This window comes from Pogoniulus pusillus, chromosome 8 (genome assembly GCF_015220805.1).
Source record: "Pogoniulus pusillus isolate bPogPus1 chromosome 8, bPogPus1.pri, whole genome shotgun sequence".
Taxonomy (NCBI): domain Eukaryota; kingdom Metazoa; phylum Chordata; class Aves; order Piciformes; family Lybiidae; genus Pogoniulus; species Pogoniulus pusillus.
In genome coordinates, this window is record NC_087271.1 from 37,353,834 (window position 1) to 37,376,287 (window position 22,454).

Consider the following 22,454-nt stretch of genomic DNA (forward strand, 5'->3'; position numbering starts at 1 on the left):
GAGCTGGAACAATTTGAGCACAGCTTTAAATCAGTTCAACTGGTGAGGCTGAAGAGAGGGAGTGAGGGAAGCAAAGAGGTGTGAGATCTAAACTCACCCAACCCAGTGGCTATAAGATCTACTAAGGAAACAGCTTCACACCAGGCAAATACTGATGGAAAAAGGTTTATAGAAGAAGTATATAAAGAGTACAGGTAAGCAATTCCCCTTAACACAGACACATACCCGCCAAGTGAGCAACATTCCACTTCACAACAGGCACTGGACAGACAGCAATGCATGCTCACACTGAAAGAAAGAGAAAGCTGTCATGTCTCTGGCATCCTGCCTTCATCTGGGCAAAAGGCTAAGGCTCAGTTACAAATTCACCATCTTCACCCTCTCACAGACACCAGATGGGAGTTCTTCAACTGTTGAGATGAGGACCTGCATGGTACTGCTGCTGTAAAGGCAGGTGATGGATTTTCAGGTAGTGTACAAGGCAGTGCAGCCCAGCACTGTCAGTGTCAGGTTAGCACTGCTGGGCAGTGTAAGCTGTGCCCAGTTCTGAGAATCAGCACTACACAGCTCCTGGGAGTTCTGGGGCTGACCCCAGTGTCTACTCTTTCAAATCACCCCAATGCATCTTATTTTAGCTAATACCAATGCCTCTTCTTTTAATTAAAACCTAAGATCTCTCAGTTTAATTAGTATCTTCCCAAGGCAGCTGGTTCAGTAAGGGCTGCTTACAATCCAATGTCTCATTTATGGCTTTTAAAACCAGATCCCATCACTGACTGCTCTCCAATGAGGTTCTGTGTTGAGGGAAAAGAGACTCAATAAAGCCATTCTTTAAAGTTCCTCAGAGAACAGATTATTACACTGTTCCTTCCAGCTGGATTCTTCCTTCCAGCTGGAAGCTGTACCATGGCAGGAACTGATGTAGGTAAAGAGCAAGAGAGGTGCCTGTAGACTGTGTATAAAAGTTCCCTGGGGTGACAGGTAAAACCTGGCACGCTCTCTCTCTGCTCAGTGCCCGCTTCTAAAGCACAAGGGTGATGGCGTTGCCCTTCAGGAATGAAGATGGGATTTAGAAAGTTCTGCTCTCCAAGTTATTGCACGTTACAAAGAGGAACATCAGTCAGTCGTTTCGGAGCACATGCGGAAGGCATCGGTTTCTGTTCGGGGTCAGCAAAGGGAGAGGCGAAGCACCTCGCAGCGGCATTTAGCCGAGAGCTAAACGCGCAGCGCGGCTCCCGCCCTGCCCTTGAGCAAACCGGGACATTCACAGTCCTTTCCCGGGAAGTTCTTTGGAGAAAAAAAAGACTAAATCCAAAACAGGGTTAGGTGTTCTGGTGCGGAACAAGTGCAAAAAGCAGTTTGGCAGCTGTGTGAAGGCAGCGCAGAGGCTCGCAGGTCCTGCCGCGGTCGGCGATAAGCATTCAGAGGACGTATCCGACCTGCGCCTTTCGCCTCCTGGAGGCGAGAGCCGCTGGTGGCCCTCGGCTCAGCCTCACCTGCAAACCCCCCGCTCCTTGGTTCAGGTGGAATGGGGTCGAGACCTTCCTTCTCCAGTTAGTCATATAAAAATAAATTTAGACATTCTTCTGTGTAATACTGGCACAAAGGCAAACGTTCTCCTCACAAGAAGAGTTGGCTTGGGTGGCGTTCGTAAGACAAAAGTCGCAGTCCTCATGTGCAAAAGAGTTAAAACCCCCAAACAAACAAACGACTAAACCAAAAGGTTAATCCCAGTCCGTGTAGTCTCCTGTAAAATCCGTGTCTGGTCCATTCAGATCTGGCTGCAAGGCAGGAGAGACTCTTGCTGTAGTCCTACCAAACGTTCAGCCTGAACTATTTACAGAGCGGAATGCGTTCGTCTGCTGTAATACTGCATGGTAGTGACAGTGGAGGGCTTGCAGCCAAGAACTAATTTAGTTTCCATTTGGAATAGTCATTCATTGGGTTTCTTTCTTCTTATTATTTCCCCCCCCCTCCATGGTGATTGCTACAGATTCCACGATGACCTCGGGGCTCTCACGTGGAGCCGCAGGTTGGAGAGCCCTTTCCTTTTCCCCTGGCCAGGCACTGGGGGCTTTTTGCGAAGCACAAAGTCATAATTTACATGGCTGTTCATGGCATAGAAGACGTTCCCCTTGTCTGGCATCACGAGCTCTGAAAAGACAGGCCAGAGCAGGCTTTAGAAGGAGAGCCAGGAGAGAATTCCCATTTCCCCCACGGGCCTGGTTAAGCACTGAAAGGCAGCCACCAGCTCTCCTCGGCTGCTTGCCTACCTTTGTCCTCAGAGATGATCTGGACGAGCTCATAACTCTCAGGCTCCTCGGCCTCCAGGTTATGTTTAGACATGGCTTTCTGCATGACTGACTGCGTTTTCTCTTGGTTTGTTATCTGCAAAGAGAGGGGGGGCAGTCAAAAGGAGCCTTTGTCTTGCCAGGAGCCACACTTGTCAGGCCCTGAGGGACAGCTCTTTGCAGTTTCAACCTCATCCGTCCAAGAAGGGCAAATGTTGAGTCCTGCATCTGGGGAGGAACAACCCTCTGCAGCTGTACAGGTGAGGGGTGGGCCTGTCGTCAAGAAAAGCCTGACTGAGGCACTTAGTGCCATGGTCTGGTTGACTGGACAGGGCTGGGTGCTAGGTTGGACTGGATGATCTTGGAGGTCTCTTCCAACCTGGTTGATTCTATGATTCTATGGTCTGGTTGATTGGATAGGGCTGGGTGCTAGGTTGGCCTGGCTGAGCTTGGAGGTCTCTTCCAACCTGCTTGATTCTGTGATTTTATGGTGGAAAGCAGCTCTGTGGAGAAGGACCTGGGAGTGCTGGTGGACAGCTTCACCGTGAGCCAGCAATGTGCTCTTGCGGCTAAGGTGGCAAATGGTCTCCTGGGGTGCATTAAAAGGAGTGTGGCCAGCAGCAAATTGAGGGAGGTTCTTCTCCTCAGCCCTAGAGTGAGGCCACATCTGGAGTGCTGCGTCTGGGCTCCCTGGTTCAAAGGAAACAGGGAACTACAGGGAGTGAGCCACAGAGATACTGAGGGGCCTGGAACAGCTCTGAGGATGAAAGGCTGAGAGACCTGGGGCTCTTTAGCTTGGTGAAGAGCAGCCTGGGAGGGGATCTGATCAATGCTCAAGGGGAGAGAGGATGAGGCCAGACCCTTTTCAGTGGTGCCCAGTGACAGAACAAGGAGCAATGGGTACAAACTGGAACCCAGGAGGTTTCATCTGAACTGGAGGAAAAACTTTGGTGTGAGTGTGCTGAAGCCCTTGAGCAGGCTGCCCAGAGAGGTTGTGGAGCCTCTCCTGCAGAGAATCCAACCCATTTGGACACTGCAATTGCAGTGCACTGTGGGTGCCCCTGCTTCAGCAGGAGGTTTGGACTGGATGATCCCCAGAGGTCCTTTCCAACCTCCCTCCCCCACCATTAAAACCGTAAGGTAGCTAAATGTGCTAATACCTGCCCCTCTGTATGTGTCCCCCAGGCCCTAGGGGCCCAGAGCATTTGCTCTGTCTCCATCAGTTACCTGCAGAGATTGTCTGCAGGTGACTCATGGCACCCATGGACCCTGCACTGCCTCTGCCACAGGCCCAGCCCTGCCAGCAGCCCTCCGTGGAACCAGCACCAAGGCAAACCCCTGAATGCTGGTTGCTGCTGGTCTGGCAACCTTCTCCTCAGCAAAGCTGTGTAATGAAGTGGCTTATCAGCCTCCTGTCTTACAGCTGCCCACTTCCAGACACCAGCTGCTAGGCAAAGTGTCTCCAGGAAAGCTCTGGATCAGAGCTTGCACAGGAGCAGCTTGCCCCGGCAGAAGGGCAGGTGCAGCAAAGCCTGCACTTGGCCACGCTGCTTCGCATTGACTGTTTTGGGCCAATACAAGCTTTGGCTGCAAGAGCAGAACCTTCCCGAAGGATGCTGTTTTCAGCCCTCTCACTCATCCCACGCTGCAGCTGGTTTTAACTGTGGCTTTGGTCACTGCCTTTCAGCCAGGTTTGATGGCTTGGCTCAGCGTTCCACAACTAAAAGCACCATGGCGCTTAAGTCAGCCTGGCTCACAGCATCACCAGCACCAGGAGAATCCTGCTGCTCCACTCACCAGGATGCTCTTGTACATGTTTCCATTGCCCTCTTCGACGCTGACCCTGATAATGCAGCTGTCTTCTCCTTGATGGTTGTAAAGAGGAGCTTTCGGGGTACTTCTTTTCACAGGGACAGGGCTCTTTTCTTCGGGAGAGGCAGAGGAACTAAAAGGGTCGCTGGAGGGGGGAGGGTCGCAGGAGTAGGAAGGGTCGCAGGGGGAGGCAGGGTCGCAAGAATGGGAGGGGTCGCAGGAGCGGGTGGATGAAGAGGAGGAGTGGCAGGAGAGGGAGAGGTCGCAGGGGCGGGAGGGGTCGCAGGAGCGGGAGGGAGTGGATGAAGAGGAGTGGGAGGGGTCGCAGGGGCGAGAGGGGTCGTAGGAGCGGGAGGGGGTGGATGAAGAGGAGGAGTGGGAGGGGTCGCAGGAGGAGGAAGGGTCGCAGGAGCGGGAGGGGGTGGAGGAGGAGTGACAGGATTGGGAGGGGTCGCAGGAGCGGGAGGGTGTGGATGAGGAGTGACAGGATTGGGAAGGGTCGCAGGAGTGGGAAGGGTCGCAGGAGCGGGGGGGTGTGGATGAGGAGGAGGAGTGGCAGGAGTGGGAGGGGTCGCAGGAGTGGGAGGGTGTGGATGAGGAGGAGGAGTGGCAGGATTGGGAAGGGTCGCAGGAGCGGAGGGGTGTGGATGAGGAGGAGGAGTGGCAGGAGTGGGAAGGGTCGCAGGAGCGGGAGGGTGTGGATGAGGAGGAGGAGGAGTGGGAGGGGTCGCAGGGGTCGGTGGGGCCGGAGGATTCAGCGAGCTGTACAAGAGAAAGCAAGCCGCCGTGAGATGCTGGCCGTCGTGCACGCCTGTGCTTCCGAAGGGAGAGGCTGGGAAAGCAGAAGGCTTTCCTCACACACAGCCTCCGCCACCTGCACGCTCTCCGGCAGCCTGGCCCTGCTGTTCCGTGACCTTCCCTTGGTGAATGCCACCATCGTAGTGGCAGTTGGGTGTGCTGGGCTGACTTGCTCTCGTTCTCCTCCTTAGTCAGAGCAGACCAGGAGGCGGCAGCAGCTACAAGGAGCAGCATCGGCCCGCGGGCAGCCAGCCGAGCGATCAGTGCTGCTCCTGCTGCAGGGCAGCGCCGCTGCACGAGTGACACATGGCCCTTGTCTGCCCTCTCTGCGAACGTTCTTTCGGACGGCAGGACGCTTTTGGTTGGAGGACACCTTTAAGACCATCGAGTCCAACCGTTAACCCAGCACCGCTGGCTCACCGCTCAACCAGGGCCCTCAGAACCACAGCTACACAGCTCTCCATCTGCACACCCTGCCGAGGATGGGGGCTCCAGCACTGCCCTGGGCAGCCTGTTCCTCATGTCCGACCTAAAACTCCCCTGGTGCAACTTCCAAGTTCAAAAGGGGAGAGTCTGCAGGAAAGACATCACTGTGGAACCCTTGCCAAAAATCCCTTCTGCTGGTTTGCTGCCCAGGTAGTTCATCTCTCTGGCAGGTAACAGCGGATGCCCGGCCCAGCTGCTCTCAGGATGGCCACTCCTGCTGTGGGATGTCCCAGCTGGCAGTGTGCAGGGTGTAGGGCAAGACCAGGGCTTTCCTGGCACGCTGGCTCAGTGGCCTTGTGTAGGACACTGGCTGCGTGTGCTGTGTGCAGGAGCAGGTACAGCAGCACCACACCTCTGCTTCCCTGCAGGAATTAAGCCAAGCCAAGGGAGCTCATAGGAGGTCAAACCTGCAGGGCTGGCGAGCTCTGACCATCAAGTGCAGCTGGGCTGCCTTCTCCAGGATGAAGCTGTTTCTAATGCACGGGTGCTTTCCCACCCAGGAAACACCTTTGCCAGAAGGCAGGCACAGCTTTGCTGCAGCTGGGCTCCTCTTGGTGAGCACACATCTGCTCAAGTCAGCCAACTGAGCCTGAGTGACACAACAGCAGGCTGCCAGCAGCAGAGTAACTCAAACCTGAGGTATTCAAGGAGGAAATGACCAGCTGTTGATCTTCTCTTCAGCTGATTCAGTCTCCTGTTTCATTTGCTTCTGTTTGCAGGGACTCAGAAATCCTCTTGTCACTGTCACTGCTAACGTCACGCTGCCACGTGCCGTATGAGTGAGCACAATGCTTGGGCTCCTCACCCCACTTCCCAGAGGCTCAGAGGCAGGAATGCTACTGGCCTGCCCCTTCCCTCTCAAAAAGCACCGAGGGGCTGAAACAAAAACTAAACTCATGCTTCTCACCTAAACCAAAACCTCTGCCAGGCACCACAAGGAGACCTGGTTTCAGGGAAGGAGCACTCCGGTCTGCCTTGTGAGGACAGGTTGAGGGAGCTGGGCCTGTTTAGCCTGGAGAAGAGGAGGCTCAGGGGTGATCTTATTACTGTCTACAGCTACCTGAAGGGACATTGTAGCCAGGTGGGGGGTGGCCTCTTCTCCCAGGTAACCAGCAATAGAACAAGGGGACACAGTCTCAAGTTGTGCCAGGGTAGGTACAGGCTGGATATTAGGAAGAAGTTCTTCACAGAGAGAGTGATTGGCATTGGAATGGGCTGCCCAGGGAGGTGGTGGAGTCACTGTGGCTGGAGGTGTTGAAGCAAAGCCTGGCTGAGGCACTTAGTGCCATGGTCTGGTTGATTGGATAGGGCTGGGTGATAGGTTGGACTGGATGATCTTGGAGGTCTCTTCCAACCTGGTTGACTCTATGATTCTATGTTAAGAACATAGAAAGGATTAGTGCCATGGTTTAGTTAATTAGAAGGGTTAGGTGATAGGTTGGACTTGATGATCTTGGAGGTCTTCTCCAGCCTGGTTAATTCTGTCATTCTGTGAAGAATCCTGACTGGCTTGCTTCCATTCTTACATACTAAATTCTACAGTCTCTCCCTTTCGCTACAAGCAATGACTTAGTCAGGACCAGCAGGCTCGAGCAAGTGTCTAGGGCCCACCTGTGGCAGCAGCAGTCTCCTACAGGCTTTCTCTGCTGGCAGCAAAGCCCAGACGTTAGCTCTTTGGGACGCTTCCCAGGAGCGCCCCTGGGAGTGCTGCAGACCTACCTCTTCAGCTTCCGAATTATTGAGCTCAGAGGATGATATGCTGGCCGAGTCCGTGCTTTCCCCACAGCTCCCACCACGCGTGAAGCTGGGTTTGCCTTTGAGGGGCGTGCTGTGGGCGAGTGCCTCGGAGCCCATCAACAGTCTGGTGTAGAACAGAAAGCATAAAAGCCACTCAGTGAAAGCAGAACAGAGCTGGGCTCAGTAAAGCTGTCGCTTGCTCAGAACCCCCACCTCTTGTTTTGCTTTCCTATCTGGAGTGCCCGTTGTTTTCATGTCCTCTGTGTTGCTCATAGGGGTGTTACACACTAACCTGGACAATGCCTTCCTGATCCAGCTGCACAGCCACCATCACAGCTGCTGCCTCGCTAGCACTCCTCTTTGCTCTGCAGAAGTTTCAGCCTTAGGTGGTAGGAAATGATGGATCTGATGTGCTTACAAGCACACGAGGGGCAGCTGTGAGGGATGATGGCAGCTGGATCCTCCTTAGGGACTCCCACACACTGCAGTCATATCCTGGTCCCTGTGACCAAGAGGCAGCTCAAGACCAACTCGATCCCCGTGAGCAAGGGAGGCTGCATGAAAGGGCACGGATGGAGAAACACCACCACAGGCGGTGCAAGGTTTCATCCCTTGGCTCAGTGAAGGTGCCAATGGTACCAGTTTCTGTCTAAGAGGCTGGATAGAGATGTGCACCGTGAGGAGATCACAGGGAGTGTAAATTACAGCCTTGTCCTCCCCGAGACTCACTGCTAAATGCAGGTCAAGTCAAGGTAAAGGAGTGTCAAAGGAAAGAGACTGCTCTAATGTATGAAGCAGACACGCAGGTCTAGAACAATTGAGAGAGGGGTCAGTGCCTGTTGCCAGGGTAACTTATACCAGGCTTTTCTACACTGGTAATGTGCAAAATACAGTCAGGCTGCAGAGGGAAAGGTTGTTTAGACAAAGACTGCACAGTACAAACAAACTGACTATGGAACCGTTCTCAGCTCTGCCAAATCTGGTGCTAAACCTCAGCACCAGATCTCTACCTCTTTTGAACTCCCTGTGGAGTGGTTGAGAACCATTTCAGTTAAGAAGTGGCTTCTAATAGCCAACCTCAGCCTCCCCTGGCAGAACTTAAGGTCGTTTCCTCTTGCCCTACCACTTGTTGATTGGAATAGGAGACCAACCCCACCCCATTCCAGTCTCCTTTCAGGGAGCTGTAGAGAGCCAGAAGGTCTCCCCTCAGCCTCCTTTTCTCCAGGCTGAAGAAGCCCAGTTCCCCAGGCTGCTCTTCACCACACATGCTCTCCAGACCTTTCACCAGCTTTGTTGCCCTTCTCTGGACCCACTCCAGCACCTCAGTGTTCTTTTTGTAAGTAAGGGCCCCAAGACTGAACACAGTTCTCCAAGTGTGGCCTCACTGGTGCAGAGTACAGGGGGACAATAACTGCCTTGGTCTCATTCTCCTAACTCAGGTAAGAGTCACCAAAACACTTCCCAGACAGCTGCCTGGATTTTTTTAGGGTATCAGAACTCAAACCTCTAGCTTGAAAACGTCTGCTCTGCGTTCTGACCCTGCCCTGCAGTAGCACTGCCATGCCACGAATGACAACTGGGTGTTGTGAGGAAATCCTGTCCAAGAAGTAAGCAGGAAAGGACCTGCAAGAGCTGACAGTGCTATTCAATTCAGCATTTCCTCCCTCATCTTCTTCATGCCACTGCTACGTGAGAGTCCCCTTCCTGTCTCCTCTGCCATCAGGTTCCAGTGGCTCTCAGCTTTAAGGTGTTTTTACTGAAGTCCTTGATCCCTGCGTTCATTCCCTGCAGCTCTCCCCGAGTTCCTGCTGCTCTGTTGTTTCCCCTGGCTGCTCAGCTGCCTGCCCTGATCTCCACCCACCTCCTGTTTGAATCTTTGTGGCATGACACTAACCTGGACTGTCCCCCCATCGGTCTTCTTTTTCTTTCTCTGACTTGAAGGCAGTTAGGCAGATTGTTTCTGTTCTCAAGAGCCTTTTTGTTAACCTTAATATTCGCCTTCAAATCCTGCCAGGAATTTTTGCATGTGTAGAACAAATTAGACTAAGAACAGGCTAGGCTTGATCCTTGCTTGCTGCGTTCTACTGCTGCATTCAGGGAAGGTAAGACACAACAGATGCTAAGTGTGTAATCCAGCACTACATTTGTTCCTTTTCCTCACACCTCAGGAAGGTTCATTTGTTTCTAAACTCGGTAACGACCCTCACAGCTCCTTCTAACAACAGGAAGGGACAGCTTCAGACAGAAGCCTGCGTTCCCAGCTGATGGTGCCTCCTGAGAGCCATGCGGCAGTCTGGATCCCCGGCCAGGTTTTACAGCTGTTTGTTTGATTTAGCCAGGTTCACATTAACACACCAGGAGCCCTTTGCCCCAAGCACACTCACAGGCTGAGCCTCTTCACCACACTCTTCCGAGGCTTGGGCGGTGTGGTGCTGATGTCAGCAGCCGCTTCAATCTCCCGTGAAAGGCTGAAACTGCAAAACAGAGGCCACTTGGGTTAGGTTTTTTTCCAGGCAGTGCTTTGAGTTCTGTCTCTGAAAGTAGCAATAGGCATGAAATTCAAGAAACCTTCACTGAATCCCACTTCACAGCCCCACCAAGAGGAACACAGAATCATCTTTGTTTCACTTGGAAAAGACAGCACTGAGTCCAACTCTAACTCCACCAAGCCTGGTGGTAACCAACGTCTCTCAGCACCACATCTCTGCACCCTTTAAACACCTCCAGGAACGGGGATTCAACTACCCCCCTGGGGAGCCTGCTGCAGTGTCTGAAAACCTTTTCAGTGCAGCAGTTTCTTCTAATACCCAACCTAAACCTCCCCTGCTGCAACCTGAGGCCATTTCCTCTCACATCCTATCACCTTAGCTCTGTCTCCATGTTACCATGTTGAAGGGGATAGTTCACTTCTTCATAATGGTTTTAAAAAGCAGTGCTTTTTTGGATGGCATCCCTGATCTGATTTAAGGATCAGGAAGACACTTCATGTGGCTCTTGGATAAGCTAACCTGTTTTTTTTTACTACTACTTGATGCAATGCAATACATATCTGCTTACATTAGTGCAGCAGACTGGTAGTCAAAGTGCTGGCAGTAAGTGGCCTAGGGATGCTCTAGTAGCAGCGAGCTCAGCCAGGGTGCAAAGCCCATGCCACACACCCTGAAGACATTGATCTGGCGAGCACTCAGCAAGCACTGCACTGCCTTGGCTACCTGCTGCCCACATCCACCAGCCAAACGCTCAGTGACTGCATCTTCATCTGCCTTAGGAGCGGCTTGAGCCTGTGTCTGCGCAGCCAGACGGCCCAGATACACCAGACTATCTTGTTTCAAAGTCAAAAGCCTCATTTCCAATCTCAAAACTAAGCTCTCCACAGGTTTTCTCCAGCTGGTTAGCAGGAGGCAGATGTATTTCCACTCCCCCTGAGCAGCAGCACACACAAGTTGCTGTAAGAGGATAGCCAAGGGCTGACCTGACCTGCCCAGGGGTGGGAGCGGGGTAGGGAAAGCCTGCTTTGCCAGCTGGACTAAGAACCCACCTCTCCTCCTCAGTTAACTGCTCCTGTCTCCTGAACCACTGGATGAACTTTTGGTTTGGTGCCAAGCAATAGCTGTTGCACGCAGACTGCAGCAGCTTAATTTGGGCAATGACTTCAAATTCCTACAAGAAAACAAACAAGCAAAGAGGAGTTCTAATTAGACAAGAAGAGAAAGCCAAACTCGTTCATTCCTGCGCTAAACACACGCCACGGCAGAGCCAGGGCACTGAAGCTCAGTGTCAGGGGAATGACTGTTTCTGTCAAACTCTGACAGGGAGGTTTTTCTGCCCAGCACCTGCTGGGTGCACTGAGATGTGAATGTCCTACTGAGCACACACAAACTGGAAGACAAACACAAGGGATGCTGCTTCACCGCAGAGCTTGGCCCAAAGGCTGCCTTGAAATGTAACGTCGGTGCCGAGCCACTGAAAGCAGCACTGCTGGTTGCTCCTCCAGGAGCAAGGGTAGCAAAGGGGTTTAAGTTCTTCAGCTCCTCAGCTGAGCCTACCCACTCTGCCCCGTGCTGGCCAGACCAGTTCTGAGAGAAGAATCCTGATCTATACTTAGGTGGTTTTCAGGCAGCAAGCTGAAGTGAAAATTCTGCCATGAAAGCCTTCTGGTCCTCCCTGGCCTTGCACATTGTGCACTCATGCTTGCACCAAAGGAACAGGAACAGTGTGACTAGAACACTAAAACGACTCTATACAGGCCCCTTAAAAGCAGGTTACTGACTCAGGAATGGAGCCAAGTCCCTGGCATGCTGCAGAGGGCAGCTTTGGTGCTGGTTTGTACAAAGCTGGGCTGATGACCATGGAGAAGTTCATGTATGGCATTCATGGTATCCTGAGCCCTGCACTCAGATGCACAAGGCCAAGTGCAAGCAGTGGTTTGTAGAGCTGAGGGCAGCTGAGGGAAGGAAATGGCTCCTTCACAGCCAAATCCAAGTCTCTTTTCAGACCCCAGAAGGGAGACTTGGCATGACTTCACTTGGACAGATGTCACCCTAGCACCTTCACTCCTACACAGCATTACCTACCCCTCTCTGACCAACAATGCTCAGGCTGAAAGCACTGATTTCTCAGTTCCATGTACCCAGCTTGTTCTCTGCAGCCTTTTACCTACTCACTGTTTACTGCAGCAGAGGAACAAACTGTATCTCATGCCATCGGGTCTGAGTCAACAGACAGGACACACATGTCATATATTCCCTTGGGCATCCAAAAGGAAGGAATGAGCATGCCCCAGAGGCAAGTCCCAGGGGTCAGAGGTAAATTACAGAATCACAGAATGTTAGGGGCTGGAAGGGACCTCAAAAGAGCATAGAATCAGCCAGGTTGGAAGAGACCTCCAAGCTCAGCCAGGCCAACCTAGCACCCAGCCCTGGCCAAGCAACCAGATCATGGCACTAAGTGCCTCATCCAGGCTTGTCTTGAACAGCTCCAGGCACAGTGACTCCACCACCTCCCTGGGCAGCCCATTCTAATGCCAATCACTCTCTCTGCCAACAACTTCCTCCTAACATCCAGCCTAGACCTAGTGCAACCTCTCTGCCAGAGCAGGACCACCTATACCAGATCAGACTGGAATGCACCCAGGCAGGTCTTCAATATCTTCAGAGAAAGGGACCCTACAACCCCCCCTGGGCAGTGTGTTCCAGGGAATTCAGTGACCTACAGCTCCTCTCCCCTTACTGCACACGTCTGAATGAGGCTCTCCTCCTCTGCCTCCCCTCGGTGTTGGCAGAGCCTCACAGCATTTCAGAGCTGTGGTTTCCCCTCACTGACTTGCATTGAGATGTGTTTGGAGATGCCAGAGAATGCTCTAGCAGCAACCACAGAACGCTCGGCTTACCCTTCGCCTCTTCTCAAAGTTTATCAGGCCACCCTGTTGGAAGGAAAGGGAAGGCATCAGAGCAGAAGACCATGTGCTCAGCGGAGTGTAATCACAAACAGGATGAAGCAGCAAGGCCAAGGTAAAGCACAGACCTGCCCTGAGCAAGGGCCTTGTAAAAATACCTGTTTCCAGAGCTGGTGTAAACCCCAGCACTCGTACAGCAGAGTCCCCAAAGGACAGCTGTGCCCATGGCCTACCTGGCAATCTGCCCAAGAAGAGAAGCCCAGGACACAGATGCTCATACAAGCTGTGCTGAGATCAGGCCTGGGGAATGCTAGTGGGATTTTGCATGCAAGGAACAAGCTTGGCTTTTGTCTGTGCTGCGAGGCTTGAGTCCAGCAGTGTTGCCACTGACTCTCAGGGCCACCAGCTGAACACAGCCCAGGGACAAAGGGAAGTGGCCAAAAAGAAAATGGATGTCCAGCAACCTCTGTGCCTTAGTGCAGCTTGGCAAAACAAACCACAACCAACCAGACCATCAGTTACTGCCACCCCTGCCCACAGAGAAGGGTGCAAGCCCATTATTAGCTTGGATCATAGAATCAACCAGGTCAGAAGAGACCTCCAAGATCATCCAGTCCAACCTAGCACCCAGCCCTAGCCAAGCAACCAGACCATGGCACTAAGTGCCTCAGCCAGGCTTGGCTTCAACACCTCCAGGCACAGTGACTCCACCACCTCCCTGGGCAGCCCATTCCAATGCCAATCACTCTCTCTGCCAACAACTTCCTCCTCACATCCAGCCTAGACCTCCCCTGGCACAACTTGAGACCGTGTCCCCTTCTTCTGTTGCTGAGAGAAGATCCCAACCCCACCTGGCTACAGCCTTCCATCAGGTAGTTGCAGACAGGAATGAGGTCACTCCTGAGACACAGAATCATTTAGGTTGGAAGAGTTTTTAAGTCCAACTGTTAACCAGCACTGCCAAGTCACCACTAAACCATGTCCCTCAGCACCACATTTGCATGGCTTTGAAATTCCTCCAGGGATGGAGATTCCAACACTGCCCTAGGCAGCCTCTTTGATTCTAAGCTTGTCCCTTCAGATAACTGCACTCAAATTCGCACATGATTCTTGTTGCAAATAAAACTCATTTGGCTGCCCAGGGACATGGTGGAGTTGCCATCCCTGAGGTGTTGAAGCAAAGCCTGGCTGAGGCACTTAGTGCCATGGTCTAGTTGATTGGACAGGGCTGGGTGCTAGGTTGGACTGGATGATCTTGGAGGTCTCTTCCAACCTACTTGATTCTACAGTTCCTTGTGGTGTTTCTTTTTTCTGACACCAGATTTTGAAGAGCTGCCTGAGAATCCAGTAGAAGATACATGAAGAGACACACTCAGAGCTAGAAAGATAGGGAGGATATTTAGGATTCCAAAATAATCACACCAAACTACCTCAACATAGTCCTGAAGGGCTGTGTCAAGCATGATGAGATCAGTGAGGAAGGTACCGAGGTAAGGAACTGTGCCTTGCATTGCCCCCTGCAAAAGATCAGAGCCACAGTAAGAACATGAACTAACCAAAGAGTGGTCTTCTCAGTCATGTTCTCTTTTCATTCCACCATCCTCAGCAGCCAGTCTAGAGGTTAAATCAAACTTGGGTGGGAACAGGATGCTCTCACCAATCCTGCCTGGTGGTTTTATACTGCAACACTGCCACCCCCCTCTGACTTCTAACGGTGGCTCAGCAGGAAACCCTGCTTGTAGAAGAAGCACTGAGGAAGGAAAGGCTCCCTGGTTACCTGCAGCCAGAGGAAGAGCTGAGGAATGGCCCTGGCTAGCCTATGGAAGCAGCTTCTGCTTCATTCCAGCTGATAATTTTACCTGATGATGAGACAGGCAACTCAAATCAAATGCTTTCCTCCACGAAGTGCCCACCTTGCCCAGCCATTCAGCTCATTTTAACAGTGACAATTCACTTTCAACCTTCTTGGCTGCTAGAAGTGGTAGAACTCAACAGTTCATGTTTCCACACACTTGTAAGGGAAATGCTTGTTCCTACCATCCTAAAGGAGCTGTATTTTTCCCAGTTGATTTAAAAATGATATCCAACATTTTGGCCTCTCTACCCCAGATTCCTCTTCCCCTCTACTTTTAAATCTCTGCCAAGTTGGAGACAAAAGCCATTTTCATCAGCAGGCTGGAAAGTGGACACATCTTACAGAGCCATCTCTGTCTAATTTTCAAGCTGGTGCCTTGGAAGCTTCATGACCTTGTTTTAAAAAGGTTCTTGTTCTGGCTAGAGTTAATTTTCTTCATCACAAGCATTCTGCTATTTACATTACCTATTTTACTCCATGAAATTGTCTGGGTTCCCATCTAGTTCTCACCAAAGGGCAAGGAGAGTAGTTAATGGGAGGGCAGAAACTAGACAGGTGAAAAAGGCAGGTTTGTATTCATCAATCATTTCACCACAGACTGGCTTGGGCTGAGAGGGACCTTTAGATCTCATCTAGTTCAACCCTCAGCAGTGAGCACAGACATCTGCCACTAGAGCAGGATGCACACAGCCCCATCCAATCTCAGCTGAAATGGTTCCAGGGATTGGGCATCCCCCACCTCTCTGGGCAACCTGGGTAGCATCTGACCATCTTCAGTGGGAAAAGTATCCTTGTAGCTAGTCTAAACCTCTCTTTCTTAGTTTCAAACCATCACCCCTTGTCCTGTCACAACAGGCCCTGCTAAATAGCCTGTCCCCAGCTTTCTGGCCACAAGGAGGTCTCCCTGGAACCTTCTCTACTCCATGCTGAATGACTCCAGCTCTCTCAGCCTGGCCTCACAGCAGAGGGCTTCCAGCCCTCCCAGCACTGCTGTGGCCTCCTCTGGCCCCACTCCAACAGGTCCATGTCTCTGCTGAGGACTCCAGAGCTGGCCCAGCACTGCAGGTGAGGTCTCAGCAGAGCAGAGAGGCAGAGTGCCCTCATTCCACACTGCTGGGGAGACAGTGAGTTGCAGGGCTGTGAGCACACGGTGCAGGCACACAGGAAGCTGCTACATGCACATTTTGGCTGCAGACAGAGCATTACCTGCTCACTCTGAGCCACAGAGAAGGGGATCTGTTTGCAGAGCCATTCTAAACTTGTCAGCTGAGTGGCTTTGTATCAGCTCACGGACAGCAGCACTGTGGTTGTTTCTCTGGACAGAGAGCACATCTGTGAGCCCGCTGCTTGCTTGCTTTGTTCAACACCTTTCCAGATCTGGCTTCTGTCATTCCCCAGTTAGGGTTAACCACTCTACCTGCTCAAAAAGGGAAGGCAAAAGACCCCAACTATACCATATCTTTTTGGCTTTGCAGACGTCTCTGTGTCCTCCTCTGGGTTTCTTTCACGCTGCTGTCCAAATTTGCAAACTTGGATGTTCCTTCCTGGGAGGTGAGAGAGAATGAAACATAATTAATGCAGGAGCTAACTGGTGAGCTGGCAGCTGCACTGCTGTCAAATAATTGCAAATGCATTTAGCCAGGCAAGCTAGGCCAGAACAAATAGCTGGTGTGCAGGCTCACGTGTGGAGATACACGTGCTAATATTCTGGGAGTGACAGGCTGGGAATTCTGGACAAAATCCCACAGGATGACTGACAGCAGGGGAATTTTCCTGCAAAAGGTCTCTGCTCTGGCCAAACCTAAGTGCTGCTCAAAGTCTCTTGGGAGTTTAAATCAGAGAAGCTTCAGGTGGCCAGATGCTTCTCTGAAAACCATCCTGACAATTCTCAACCTCAGGACTTCTGTTTAATTTCCTTGTCAGGACTGCTACAAGTAAACACAGAATCACAGAATCAACCAGGCTGGAAGAGACCTCCAAGATCATCCAGGCCAACCTAGCACCCAGCCCTGGCCAGTCAACCAGACCATGGCACTAAGTGCCTCATCCAGGCTTTGCTTCAACACCTCCAGGGATGGTGACTCCACCACCTCCCTGGGCAGCCCATTCCAATGCAAATCACTCTCTCTGCCAACAACTTCCTCCTAACAGCCAGCCTAGACCTCCCCTGGCACAACTTGAGACTGTGTCCCCTTCTTCTGTTGCTGGGTGCCTGGCAGAAGAGACCAACCCCACCTGGCTACAGCCTCCCTGCAGGTAGCTGTAGACAGCAATGAGGTCACCCCCATATCTCTACCTTATGTAATGCTCTGTTGTTTTTGCTATGCCACAGCACACAGGTCCAGCAACTCCCCTCTGAGGCTTATTGACTGATCCAAAACCACACAGGAAACTGAAGTAAGAGTTTTTCCTTCTCCACAACTGAAGCTTTCCTGTGAATGGATGATCTATTTCACAACAGATCCTTCAGCTTTTATTCCTCTAACTGCATACAGGACACTGCTAGTTAGTGTTTTGGTAGGGGGTGAATCATTATCCATGTCTTTTTATGACAAAACAACAGCCTGTGCTTGGCAAAAATCCTCTCATTACAACATCTACTTCTCTTGGTCACAGCTCATGATCAGGTCACTCAATCTGCATTCCCTTCCTCAGCTGCAGAGCAGGAGTGAATGAAGAAGAGGAGGCTCCCAGGTGACCTTCTTGTGGCCTCCCAGTATCTGAAGGGGGGCTACAAAAAAGCTGGGCAGGGACTTTTTAGGCTCTGAGGGAGTGACAGGACTGGGGGAGATGGAGGTTTCCCAAAGACCAGTTTTGGTTGTAGAATGGGACAACTGCCAAGTGGAGCTGCCCTCCATGGAGGTGTGAAGAAAAGCCTGGATGGGGCAATTAGTGGTTGACTGGACTGGGCTGGGTGCTAGGTTGGACTGGCTGAGCTTGGAGGTCTCTTCCAACCTGCTTGATTCTATGATTTGATTTGAATGAGTGCAAGAGTTAGTGGGGAGCTAAATAACCTGATTTTCACCCTCACCTCTGTCATCTCCTCCTGTCTGGGTTAAAACATCAGTTGGTTGGAGAAAACCTTTAAGATGACTGAGTCCAAGAGTTAACTCACTGCAAGGTCACCACAGAACCACGTCCCTCAGCACCAGAGCTACATGGAGCAAAGCTGGAGGTGGGGAGAGTCAGACTGGAGGTGAGAAGGAAGTTGTTGAGCATGAGAGTGGTGAGAGGCTGGAATGGGTTGCTGAGGGAGGTAGTTGAGGCCCCATGGCTGGAGGTGTTTAAGGCCAGGCTGGGTGAGGCTGTGGCCAGGCTGCTCTAGGGTAGGATGTCCCTGCCCATGGCAGGGGGGTTGGAACTGGCTGCTCCTTGTGGTCCCTTCCCACCTTGACTGATTCTATGATTCTAAGGAGGAGTACTGTCTCCATGTCTTCCAGATGCTGAAAGTTACAGTGGAGACTCTGAAAAGAGCAGCTGGGGTGGGCTGGTGCAGAAGCTACACCTGCTGCTGGTGGCAGAGCTGCTGTGTGGGGAGGAGAGCACAGGGTGCTCCCTCTTGTGCTGGCCAACCTGTATCATAGGGCAGGTTGCCTGCTTTGCACTGAAATATGCAGGATGGGTAGCAAGAGCAAACAAGGCTTCCCTGGAAGGACTATTTATAGGAAGAGAAAATAGAGCTGTTAAGGATTCATTGGGCATTAATCCTCCCATCGTTACAGAAGGGTCAAAGAGGAGAAGCAGGAGAGGAAGTTCCAGCTTTTCTGCACAGCTTTTCTCCTCTCACTGCTTTCAAAACAGTTTGCAAAGCCACATAGGCAGAGCAGTTTGTTGGGAGCCAGAAGGTCTGGGCTCAGACTGAGCTGTTGTTCTGTCTTTTTAATATTTAAATGAGCTGCTCTGAGCACACATTTTCCTCTGTGCTTGCCTCACCTGCTGTGAAACACCTTCCTCTGTACAGGGGATGTTCCTTCCCCCTGTACTCAGCACTGCTCAGGCCACACCTTGAGTGCTGTGTCCAGTTCTGGGCTCATCAATTCAAGAGAGACGTTGAGGTGCTGGAAGGTGTCCAGAGAAGGGTGACAAAGCTGGTGAGGGGCCTGGAGCACAGCCCTGTGAGGAGAGGCTGAGGGAGCTGGGGGTGTGCAGCCTGCAGAAGAGGAGGCTCAGGGCAGAGCTCATTGCTGTCTGCAGCTCCCTGAAGGGAGGCTGTAGCCAGGTGGGGTTGGGCTCTTCTGCCAGGCAAGCAGCAACAGAAGAAGGGGACACAGTCTGAAGTTGTGCCAGGGTAGGTCTAGGCTGGATGTTAGGAGGAAGTTGTTGGCAGAGAGAGTGATTGGCATTGGAATGGGCTGCCCAGGGAGGTGGTGGAGTCACTGTCCCTGGAGGTATTGAAGCCAAGCCTGGCTGAGGTACTTAGTGCCATGGTCTGGTTGATTGGGCAGGGCTGGGTGCTAGGTTGGCCTGGCTGAGCTTGGAGGACTCTTCCAACCTGGTTGATTCTATGACTCTGTGATTCACCTATTAATACTGAGCAAAACACAAATGTGTCAGATACCCAGGCAAGGGGTAAGGTACCAGTGCCAGGCTGACTGGAGAGAACTGCCAAAAACTAAACTGGTTTATTGCACATTTTTTTACTGTAAACAGTAAAATCTGCCCCCAATCTTCCTTAGTTCCTACAGAACATAACCTTTCTCTGCTATTCTTCCCCATGCCTTTCAAGCTCCTGAGCTTTTTGAGGCTTGCCTTGGAGAGTGCAGAAGTCAAATTGTTTCAGACAGAGCCTGCTTTGTTGTCCATCTGGCCACACACAGAGCAGGAAGCCTGTTCCTTAAAATTCCCAGCCCTGTTCTCTAGTTCCAAGAAAGGTAGGGGATAGTTGGATAAACATCTTGGTTTAAGTCCTCAGCTGAAGCTGAGTGGCATTGTTCCAGTGAAATCAAAAGCACTACTGTGGTGACACCCAGTTGAGAATCGTGTTTGGAGCAGTTCTGCACTCACCAGTGCAAGCCTGAGCCTTCTGCTCAGGCAGTGCAGGTTTTCCTCTATGCACAGAGCAGCATAAAGCCACAGCTACCCATGGAGTCACAGCATCAGTCAGGGTTGAAAGGGACCACAAGGAGCAGCCACTTCCAACCCCTCTGCCATGCCCAGGGACACCCTACCCTAGAGCAGCCTGGCCACAGCCTCAGCCAGCCTGGCCTGAAACACCTCCAGCCATGGGGCCTCAACCACCTCCCTGGGCAACCCATTCCAGCCTCTCACCACTCTCAGGCTCAACAACTTCCTCCTCACAGCCACTCCGAATCTCCCCACCTCCAGCTTTGCTCCATTCCCCCCAGTCCTGGCACTCCCTGACAGCCTAAAATAAAAAGTCCCTGCCCAGCTTTTTTGTAGCTCCCTTCAGATCCTGGAAGGCCACAAGAAGGTCACCTGGGAGCCTTCTCTTCTGCAGACTGCACAGCCCCAACTCTTTCAGTCTGTGCTCACAGGAGGGCTCCTGTAGCCCTCTAAGCATCCCATGGCCCTGCTCTGCACACACTCCAGCACATCCACCTCCAGCAGCACAGGGAGAAATGAGCTTTGGCAGCTGGCTAGAGAAAGGGCTAACCTCAGCTTTGATTGTGACCACAAGCATTGCAATTCAAGCCAAGTCTCACCTTCATCAGCAGCTCCCTAGTTGTCATGTAGTTGTCATGGTCTGAGAAGGTATCAGATAGCTCCTCCAACAGCAGCACTGCATCCCTGTAACAGGAAAAGATTCAATCATTTCTGTTAACAGCAAGCACTCTAAGTCACACCACATCAGTGCTTTTTCTTATGGATCATTGACAGTTGGGCCTATAAAGACAACACCACCCAAATATATCCAGTGAGATGCAGCATGTCTACTAGGAACCTTCCTGGGATCTTCTGGGGCCCCCAAGAAATTCAGGCTTTATTTGACAGCATCACAAAAATATGCCATAGGTATGCAGACCCAGAGCAACATTTTCAATCACACTGCAGGCTGTGAGACTGTGGCTCTCAGAAGGTGGCTAAATGGATTCAAAGGAATAGAGAAATAGCAGAGAGAGGTATCTCAAGCACTTCATATTTGCCCTTGTACCATGCAGTCTGAAAAGCCAGATGCAGGTAAGTGTATGAGTCCCTTCTATTGCCCAGTGCTACACACATGAGGTCATAGAATGGTTTGGGTTGGCAGGGACCTCTGAGGGTCATCCAGCCCAACTCCCCTGCAGTCAGCAGGGACATCCTCACCTCAATCAGGTTGCTCAGAACCCCTTCTATTGCCCAGTGCTACACACGAGGTCATAGAATGGTTTGGGTTAGCAGGGACTTCTGAGGGTCATCCAGCCCAACTCCCCTGCAGTCAGCAGGGACATCCTCACCTCAATCAGGTTGCTCAGAGCCCCTTCTATTGCCCAGTGCTACACACATGAGGTCATAGAATGGTTTGGGTTAGCAGGGACCTCTGAGGGTCATCCAGTCCAGCTCCCCTGCAGTCAGCAGGGACATCCTCACCTCAATCAGGTTGCTCAGAGCCTCACCCAACCCAGCCTTGAAAAATGGCAATGTTCTGACCAGGAACACAGGGCAGTGGAAGGGAAGGCCTATCTCTGTGCAGGGGAAAGGCAGCAGAGTACTGTGTGACAGAAGGACATTTTCCTTTATCAAAGGCAAAGGAATGAAATCTCTACTCCCAAATGGAACAAGCAGGTCACCATCTTTCCTACACAGATGTCTGGTGTCTGTCTGGCACACAGCAAATAGAGCAGCTGCACATAAAGGTATTCCACTGGAAGAAATCCTGCCTTCAGCAGCCTGAGGTTTTGTAGCCTGAGGATATGTGTAAGAATATGTCAGGACTAGGAGAGCATTAGCAAGGGTTTGTCATAACTTGAACCTCCTCCAACTTCAAACACAGATCTACCATGGCTGTTGTACTCTTCATGTTACTTCATCTAAGCTTTTCACTCTGCAGGAGTAGAGCCTGGCACACAATGCAGAACAAACTTGGGATGAGAAGGAGGGATTGAAAATAAGTTGACCCACTCTAGGTCAACAATGGCAGTAATTATGTTTTAGAGCTGTCTGGATGAGGCTTGGAATAACATGGTCTAGTGGGAGGTGTGCTTGCCCATGGCAGGGGGGTTGGAACCAGATTATCTTTAATGTCACACAATCATAGAATCAACCAGGTTGGAAGAGACCTCCAAAACCATCCAGTCCAACCTAGCACCCAGCCCTGGCCAGTCAACCAGACCATGGCACTAAGTGCCTCAGACAGGCTTTGCTTCAGCACCTCCAGGGACAGCAACTCCACCACCTCCCTGGGCAGCCCATTCCAATGCCAATCACTCTCTCTGACAACAACTTCCTCCTAACATCCAGCCTAGACATCTCCTGGCACAGCTTGAGATTGTGTCCCCTTGTTCTGTTGCTGCTTGCCTGGCAGAAGAGACCAACCCCACCTGGCTACAGCCTCCCTGCAGGCAGCTGCAGGCAGCAATGAGGTCACCCCTGTGAGCCTCCTCTTCTGCAGGCTGCACACCCCCAGCTCCCTCAGCCTCTCCTCACAGGGCTCTGCTCCAGGTCCCTCCCCAGCCTTGCTGCCCTTCTCTGGACACCTTCCAGCACCTCAACATCTCTCTTGAATTGAGGAGCCCAGAACTGGACGCAGCACTCAAGGTGTCCCTGGAGCTGTTCAAGGCAGGCTTGGACGTGGCACTTGGTGCCATGGTCTAGCCTTGAGCTCTGTGGTAAAGGGTTGGACTTGATGATCTGTGAGGTCTCTTCCAACCCTGATAATACTGTGATACTGTGATACTGTGTGGCCTGAGCAGTGCTGAGCACAGAGGATGAATAACACAGGGGAAGATCCAACATGCTGCAAAGGACAGAAGAGACCCAGTGTCCCTGAGGACAGGCTGCCCCCTCAGTATGCAAGAGGAGCTCACGTTTTAGCCTGACAGGAATGAGGAACTCTTCTGAGAGAGTAGATATCCCTGAAGGAGCAGAGCAGGCAGACTGGGAAGAAGCAGAGGAAAAGGCAGAGCAGTGAGGGTTTTGCCTT

The 22,454-nt window shown here is 51.8% G+C and overlaps 1 protein-coding gene across 1 annotated transcript in view; it reads right to left on the minus strand.

Moving 5' to 3' along the window:
- Positions 1 to 1,477: 1,477 nt before the first annotated feature.
- The window catches only part of RGL1 (ral guanine nucleotide dissociation stimulator like 1), a 99,068-nt gene continuing 78,091 nt past the window's right edge, over positions 1,478 to 22,454 (minus strand). Inside the window, 11 exon segments of the mRNA XM_064148078.1 lie at positions 1,478 to 2,154; positions 2,274 to 2,388; positions 4,089 to 4,341; positions 7,056 to 7,102; positions 7,104 to 7,248; positions 9,509 to 9,598; positions 10,663 to 10,784; positions 12,514 to 12,546; positions 13,950 to 14,036; positions 15,829 to 15,918; positions 20,038 to 20,122. Coding sequence (XP_064004148.1) covers positions 1,988 to 2,154; positions 2,274 to 2,388; positions 4,089 to 4,341; positions 7,056 to 7,102; positions 7,104 to 7,248; positions 9,509 to 9,598; positions 10,663 to 10,784; positions 12,514 to 12,546; positions 13,950 to 14,036; positions 15,829 to 15,918; positions 20,038 to 20,122 — 1,234 coding nt within the window. The 3' untranslated portion in view covers positions 1,478 to 1,987.